This window comes from Pinus tabuliformis, chromosome 3_2, assembly GCF_031772625.1.
Source record: "Pinus tabuliformis cultivar Carrire ecotype Pingquan chromosome 3_2, CPIR1, whole genome shotgun sequence".
NCBI classification, from domain to species: Eukaryota; Viridiplantae; Streptophyta; class Pinopsida; order Pinales; family Pinaceae; genus Pinus; species Pinus tabuliformis.
In genome coordinates, this window is record NC_142302.1 from 1,225,405,233 (window position 1) to 1,225,413,782 (window position 8,550).

Sequence of the window (8,550 nt, forward strand, 5' to 3'; positions counted from 1 at the left end):
AAAAGGATGCTCCGGACCCTCTGCAACATGCATGAAATCTCCGGTACCGCGCCTACTGATGGCAGCTTCCCTTCTGGTTTTTATATCCTATGTGCTATGCTTCTCTGGATTTTGTCAAATATGTTTTGTATCAGGTTCTGGCTAGGTATAGTTATCAGCCATTATGGTCTTATGCTTTGTATCAGGTCTTGGCTCAGCAAGCCCTTGTTTTTGTTAAGTTTTGTATATGGCTATCAGGGCAGCACAGATATTATTAAGGCCATAGTTCTTAACTGTTCTGTAGTGTTGTTCACCATTTTGGTTAGCATTTTTGTATGTAAGGGCTCTGGAAATCATGTATTGGGTCTTCTCAATCCCGGAATTGGGTCACAGGGTTATCTGACTATCAAGGTATCTGGTCTTATGGCCTCTGGGTCAGGGTTGTTGGATGGCTTCAGCCTCCTCTGAGGTCTTAACCTCTCTGTAAATATTTTCTCTTTATTAATAAATTTAGCCTTTACGTAGAAAAAAAATAAAAAAAAATCAAATGAAACTAAGAAATGTCATTGCAATTGATCCATTTTAAATAATGATACAAATAAATTTATATATAAAAGTTGTAGTTTTTTTTCCGAGGAAAATAGAGTTCGTAATTTCTATTAAAGAGAAATAATAGAGATTACATGCTGTTGATGCCAAGGCATATGCAGTAGTGTGGTTTTACCACTGTTCAAAAAATTATACAGATAAACATCCTGTAAGTCCCACTGAGGATACGGTGGTTCTGTATCCGTCAAAATATAAAACAGTATCTCACAAAAACCATAAATAGACAGAGTTTTGAGGTATATGAGCCCTCATGCGGTGAAATAAAGTGTAGAGTCGATCAGTACTGTGTTGTTATATACAAAAATAAAAACATGTAGATCAAAATTTAGATGGGGAGGTTGTCCCCCTGTTGCAGGCCATCAATATATGGACGATGATAGAATCTGTGCATCCCCTCTGGATTGTATTCTTCAATCAGCCAGTCTCCTAGAGGACGATCCGCCGCTTCTTTCGAGAGCCGGTCAGCAGTTGCATTTCTTTCCCTGTAGATGTGAGAAACAGTGATCTGGTCAAAATGTGTTTTTAAAAAAACAATTTCTTCCAAGATGTGTTTCAAAGAATATGCATGACAGATAGATTTATTATTTGCCCAATCAATCACAATCTTTGAGTCCCCAAAGATTTGTATTTGTCGACAGTTTTTGGATAGAGCAAAGTATAGAAGATGTCTCAGTGTAATAAGCTCAGCATGGTTATTGGTACCCGGGCCGAGTCCCAATCTCAGGTGAAAATAATGTGTTTCTGTTAGATGAAATAATATACCCCCCCCACAACCTTGCAATGGTGCTGCCCCGTCGAAATACGCCCAAGGCATATCCCTGTTGATGTTTTCAGGCAAGATGTTCCTGGGTGTGTTAATTTTATTTTCAAATGAGATTTCCGTGTATGCCGCGCAAATGGATGGCGGAAGTAGTTGCCAGTTGACCCTGTAATCCTAAAAAATTATGGCATTACGCTTGTTCCAAATGAACCAGGACACCACAGGCGGTAAGTTCCTGGCCTTTTCAGAAGCCACCGCAGTCCACCACTGATCCCAGGCTGTGGGTATATCTGCAGCGTGCCAGACTGTGGTTATGTTGAGGGCCTGTGTGACCTGCTGCCATATATCCTTTGTAACCTCGCAGGTAAGGAATAGGTGGGGTGTTGATTCCTCCTCTTTTCTGCAGAGTACGCACCAAGTAGGTCCAGCGAAAGCCCGCTTTTTGAGAATGGCCCCAGTAGGTAACTTGTCTGCTATAATGTTCCACATTAGAAGTCTGGCCCGTGGCTGTGCTTGTAGTTGCCAGATATCTTTCCACCAGTTTTTTTGTATGTCAGGTTTCTTGGCTTCGATAAGCTTTAAGTAGCCAAGCTTTGGTGCATAAATACCAGATTTAGCAGGCGCCCATATTAGTTCATCTTCCTCCTCATGAAGCTTGATGTGTGATTCGGTAAGTGCCTGAATGTATCCTTGCCAATATTCAGTCCATTCATCTGACAGGTGCCACTGACGATCCGTGACCCATGCCTGTGTGAAGATAGTTGATCGTTGAGGATCACCAATCTGTGCCAGATATTTTATGCCCCCGTTGTTGAGATGTCGGATCAAACCTTCCGGCAGAAGGTGTGCGTTCCCTGAACCAGGCCAAGGGTCTAAGCCTATACGGACCTGTGCTCCATTTCCAATTTTCCATAGAAGGTTATCTCGGATGAGTGGCATAGCTTTTAGTGTGGCCCTCCAGATCGCGGATATGCCCTGGTGGTTCCAAGTGGGTCTGCGAAGCCATTCAATGATGTTGGAGGGCCAAATATATTTTTGGTGTATTACTTCCGCCCATAAACTGTCCATCTTGAGGAGTGACTAGCCCTGTTTCGCTGTTAACGCTTGTGCGAATTCTGAGAGAGATTTTAGACCCCACCCTCCCCATCTCTTTGGCATGGAAACGAGGGACCATCTTGTCCAAGCAAATATCTTTCCCTTTTTATTTCCATTCCACAGGAACCTGTTGCAGATTTGTTGAATTTTTTGAAGGATGCCTTTTGGAATCCATGTGAGGGACATCCAGTAGACTGGGGTAGCCTCGAGTACAGATTTGATCAACAGTAGTCTACCAGCTTTTGACAGTAGTCGATGTTGCCAGCAGATGATCCTTTTTTCAATTTTATTTATGAGCCATGACCAGTGTTCAGATTTATATCCATCCGGCCTTAATCTGAAACCAAGGTATTTGATGCCTTCCAGCAAGTTACTTTCCAAGAAGGGGAAGTACTGGATCGCCAGCTGAGTTTCCTGTTGTGTGCATCTCATCATGGATCTGGTGGATTTGTCCCTGTTGATTTCCATGCCCGTGGCTTTACAGAAGAGTAGTAGAATATCATTTAAAGCGATGATGTCTCGGACACTTCCATTGAGAAAGATTAGAATATCGTCAACAAACAGTAGATGGGTAAGAGAGTACTGTTCAGTGATTTTGAGACCGCTGAAGTCACCGTTCCTTTTTGCAGCCGCAATGAGCCTACTCAGTCCCTCCATAACAATAAGAAAGAGTAGTGGGGAAAGAGGGCAGCCTTGCCTGATACCCCTGTTGATATTAAAGCGGGCAGAGGCTGCACCATTTATAAGGATGGCAAAGGAGACAGAAGATACACATCCCATAATCCAGTTTATGAGCGTATGGGGAAAGCCCAAATGGGTAAGAATCATCTTAAGGTAGAGCCAATTTACCTTATCAAAAGCCTTTGCAAGATCGATCTTTAGTGAAATACCTTTGAGGTTCTTCAGCTTTATGGAGTGTAAAGCTTCCTGGGCAGTGCCTATGGCCTCTTGGATGTGGCGGTTTTGGAGAAAGGCAAATTGTTCTGCAGATATATGTGTGGACAGAATAGGTTTAATGCGGTTGGCAATGATTTTATAGAGGCAATTACAGAGGGAGATAGGGCGAAAATCATTGAAGGATGTGGGGTCATCAGATTTGGGAATCAAGGCAATGAAGGTCTGGTTCATAGGCGGATGTATGTGCCCAGTGATCCTGCTCTCCTCAACGACTTCCAATAAGTCCTCGCCCAGCAGATCATAAAAAGCCAGGTAGAACTCCACTGGCCAGCCATCTGGCCCCGGACTCTTATCTTTCTTAAACCATTTGAGGGTACTTTCCAGCTCTTGTATAGTGACCGGTTGACTGAGGTCTTCAATGTCTTCCTGTCCAACAAACCGAGGAAACTTTCCTGCAAGACTGATGATGTCTGGAAGATTGACAACATTCGGCGCCGTGAATAGTCGCTTGAAGTGTGTTACCCCCAAACTAGCAAGTTGCTGGTGTGTGGTAGCCCATCCATCTGGTTCCCTTGGTAGCTTCCAAATGGTATTTGATGCCTTTCTACCATTTGCAAGGTTGTGAAAGTATTTTGTATTACTGTCCCCAGCTTTGAGCCAAATGGCTCTGCTTTTAAGTCTCCATAGCTCCTCCTTTTCTTGTAATATCTTCGATTTTTGCCCAAGCAACTGGCTTAGTAGTGTTTTGGAATCGTCGGATTGATAGCCAGCCCCTCTCTCATCAGTCAATAGAGCTATCTGTTCTTCAGTATCCTTCAGTATCTGTTCATCTCTGTTCCGCTTTGATCTCGCCCAGGTCTCGGTCATTACTTTGAGCATCTTTAGTCTATCACAGAAATCCATCGCTTTCCTCTGATCCCTCAGCGGGGGTTGTGATGCCCAGAAATCCGTGACCAGCTTGATGTATTCCGGCTCTTGGAGAAATCCAGCAAAGAATTTAAAGGGGGAGCGCGGCTTTGATTTTTTGTCACTGATCTGAAGTAGAATCGGGTGGTGATCTGATAGACCCCCAGTGCTGACCCATTGTCTGTATAAGGGGAACAACTGTATCAATTCCTCATGCATCATATATCTGTCTAATCGCCGCCCCAGAGCAGCCTCTCCTGTACGCTGATTGTGCCAAGTGGGAAGCTTCTTGTTCATGGGGATATCCACTAGATGATGTGCATCTAATAACATGTTCATTTGATCCGCAATAGGATCGCACTGTGCATGATGACCCCAGGATTCTCCAACCCCCAATGAGAAGTTGAAGTCGCCCCCTATCACTGTATTCTGAGTGATATGGTTGCCATTTAGGAAATTTTGCCAAAATGGTAGTCTATTCTGATTGGGCCCATAAATATTAATAATTCTGATTGGGATGCCCAGGTCACCCATGATTATGTCCATACCGAGGAAGCCACTACCCCCCCAAACAGAGAGTGGCCTGCTTTTTCTGGGGTTTATTCCAATGAGCAGTCCGCCAGATCGACCACACGCATCCAATCCATGTAAAACCCAGCCAGGGAGCATAGCTTGTAGACTTCGCACCGCCACCTCGGATGTGCAGAGTGTTTCCTGAAGGAAAATGATATCACATCTAGATTCATGCAAGAGTCTTTTCAGAGCCAGTCGTTTTTTGGGGTTGGCTAGTCCCCTGCAGTTGTAGGAGAGCCAGATCATGGGGAACCGCAGGTCAGGGGCTCAATAGCTCTAAGTGCCCGTTCAATAGTAAACTGTCGCCCCATGGCAACATCCGCAACAGCATTTAGCTTTGCTGAAGAGATATTAGAAGGTCTGCCTCGCTTTTGCTTGCGATGACGACCAGGGGATGATCCCAGGCCCAGAATTCTAGACCGTGCTCGGGGCCTCAGATGATAGGGATGAGAACCGGATCCGACCGGAGAGGAGGGGGAGTCAGGACAGCCCAATACCAGGTTGTGAGAGGGAGGAGTGGTAGAGAAAGTGGGTGGAGGTGGGGCAATGGTGCAAAGGATGGAGGGGAGGGAGACAATTTCTGAGTGGGAGGTCCGCAAAGAAGAGTTCACAAATGATTGCATATCATCAGAGAAAAAGTGAGTACAGATGGGAGTGGAAGCATTACCCGGATGAGTAGGTGCAGCCTCCGCCGGCTTAGGTGCAGCCTCAGCAGTCTTGGAGCGAGTACGCGGCGGTCCTGGTGTAGATGATGCCTTCCTTCGAGCGTTCTTTTTAGCGCTATCACCCGTCTTCTTGGATGGAGTCTCCTGTTGTGCCTGCTCGCCTTCCGTTGGTATGTTATCTCCAGCATTTTGTTCCACTGTGGTCTGCTGTCGAGGTCCTTTGGTATCCTCAGAAGTCACCCCCGAATTCAGTGGACAATCCTTATAGAGATGGCCAATTTTATGGCATCTTCGACAGCGGAAGGGAACGCCTTCGTAGTCTAGTAGCTGTTTGCGAGAGACATGGCTGTGGTGCAGGGTGATTTTTTCCTCTAACCCTGGTCTGGTATCCAAGTGGACTAGTATTCGAGCCATTGTCCTGATGCCCGTTTTCTCATAAGATCTGTCGTGCTCCAGGTAAGTACCTAGAGTGTCCCCTATTCTCTTAAAGGCATACGGGGTCCAAAATTGCCATGGCAGACCAGGTAGGCGAACCCAAATGGGTCCAGCCCCCAATTGTTCTCGTTCCGGGTCGAAGAGGGGATCCCACCGCTTGAGCATGACTGGAGCTAGTTCAATGTGCCAATACTGAGAGAGGATCCACTGGGTATATTCGGGTCGATGGAAATGTAAGGCGAACCAACCCCTCGTGAGAACCATAATATCTGGAAGTTCTTTAAGCAATGAGCCCCATATCTCCTCCACCCAGAGCTTGAGTCGTTCCATAGTGTAGGTGCATCCACGGACCCTACCGACCAGGACCTTGCGAGCAGCATCCATCACGTCCGGCAGCAGTGCTTCAGGCCCAAAATTGATGTTGAAATCCGAATCAATTGCTCGAAGGCATCTGCCTTTTGTCACCTTCTCTGAGCGCTTGCCAAAGGGAATCTCCTTTAGTAGTTTACGACAAGGGTCAGTAGAGCTATGCTGTGCGGAGCCAGCGGATCGAACCGGTAGCGGCGGGGTAGTGAAGCAGCCCGAGCGAATCGGAGAGCGAGGAACCGTGTTGCTAGTGCCAGGGGGAAGGGATAAGGAGGAGCGGAGGGGGGGCAGTTGGGCCTGCGGCATAAAGGAAACAGAGGTTGATTGAGAGATTGATGGAGGCGGAGGCGGAGGGGCCGGAGGTAATGCAGGGCGATTTTGAAACTGGAGCGGAGCGTCGAGAGAAGGCGAGTTCTGAAAGCATGAACCCAATAACTGAATCGTCGTGGGGGATAGGGGTGGGCAATCAAGTGGCGAGGAGTCTGCTAGGGTGAATACTGGAGATTTGTTCTTCCCTGTATGCGGCAGGTGCGGCTGCAAAGACGAAGCACCTGTCTCGTAGCCCAGTGCAACACTCCGCGGGATCATATGAGGCCTCTTTGGATGAGCCCAGATGTCTTGGTGAGGCGTGGGGTCCGCCTCATAGTCAACCAAGTCTTCATCGCCCATGCTGACTGTCGGTGCAGAGAAAGCCAAAACAGGAATCGATCAGGGGACCGACCGGCGGAAAGGTAGGAGGGGTCAGTGCGCCAGTGAAACCAGGAGGGGACCGCAGAGTAAAATAATGCTCCGTGAAACCCGAAACCGTTGTCGATGATCAGACCGTCAGTGCGCCCAAACCCCAAAAGCCCAAAACGCTAGTCGCCATGGGCAAACGTCCCTGTAACAAACCCTAGGGTTTAGGGTTCCGCCATTGTAGCCGCCTTGAGCTCTCCTCCAAATAAAAGTTGTAGTTAACATGATAACAAAAAGTATTTATTAAATAAAAGATTATTTATTTTTAATATTAAATTAAATAAAATGATAATTATATAAATTAATTAATTAATAAATATAAATAAGTATTTAAATATTTTATATTGTCAAAATTTTATAAATAATTAAAAATGATATTCACTAAATTATAATTTCATTTTAAATTATTATTATTAATAATTATAAAAATGATTCATATATGCATTATTTATATGTTCATTTTTTAAAATAACATGTAACAAGAGTCTTGAGGATGGGAATTGATTTTCATTTTATCATGAAGATTCTTAATTTGTAAATAAGTTATCTTACAATACCACGAGTCAATACTATACCTTATTAATACCACATGCCAAAAAAAACATACTTCATATTCATATGGGTTTTTTTAATTAATGACTTTAATTAAAATAATAAAAATATCATATTTACTTTTGTGATAAATCTCAATCTTTAATTTATTACTACAATTAAAAATATTCTAGAATATTTCATGGAGGTTAAATTCTACCATCCACTTAATAATTATTGACAATTAAATTAAAATTCTAGAAGTCCTTTTCCAAAATAGACATATGCACTTAAAAATAAGATTTTTTTTCAATATTAAAATTAAATTAGTTACCTAATTATTTTCAAATTTACTTTTTTAAATTTAAATTGGGCACTCCAATTTTTAGTAAAATTATAATTTATTGTTGATTAAATTATTTTTTAATACATAAATAAATTCAGCGATTTGAAAACTCTTACATTTACATTTGAATGGTAAAAACTATCCAAATTAAATATGCAAAATCCACTGAAAATTTAATTAAAAAATAAAAAATAAAAAAATTAAATTACAATGTTGAAAAAGAAAAAGAATGCATGTCTAATATTACATGTAATTTTCCAAAAAATTGATTTACATTCAATTTTTTTCAAATTCGAGAGGCCCATTTACATTCGAGCATTCAATGTGATTTATAATTCAAATCGAATTTTGCGATCTTCCACCGATAATACAGTAGACGACCGAATCCTCCGCATGTTTAATGACATCATTTAGTAAATTAGAATATCAGGATAACAATAGTTACTGCAGAGGCGATGTACAGTATTATTCCAGAGGCGTTGGATTGAAACACTTTAATGAGCCACTATTGTGGTATTTCTTTATTTAAATTGAGCAATTTGATTATGCTGTTAAATTATATTTTTAATATAAAAATGAACTTAAATTTTTATATTGGTTGATGGCAATATTTTAGAGGTGATGATGTATTGGGAATAAAAAGTTTAATTTTT

The 8,550-nt window shown here is 42.9% G+C and overlaps 1 protein-coding gene across 1 annotated transcript; it reads right to left on the reverse strand.

Annotated features, from left to right (window-relative positions):
- Positions 1 to 1,522: 1,522 nt before the first annotated feature.
- LOC149185156 (uncharacterized) lies at positions 1,523 to 2,287 on the reverse strand. Its single transcript, XM_089415567.1, has one exon. The coding sequence runs from the start codon at positions 2,285 to 2,287 to the stop codon at positions 1,523 to 1,525; it is 765 nt and encodes a 254-aa protein (XP_089271693.1).
- Positions 2,288 to 8,550: the final 6,263 nt, after the last annotated feature.

Excerpts from the sequence above, each read along its gene's own strand:
- LOC149185156 (XM_089415567.1), bottom strand. The coding sequence starts at position 2,287 with ATGCCACTCATCCGAGATAACCTTCTATGGAAAATTGGAAATGGAGCA.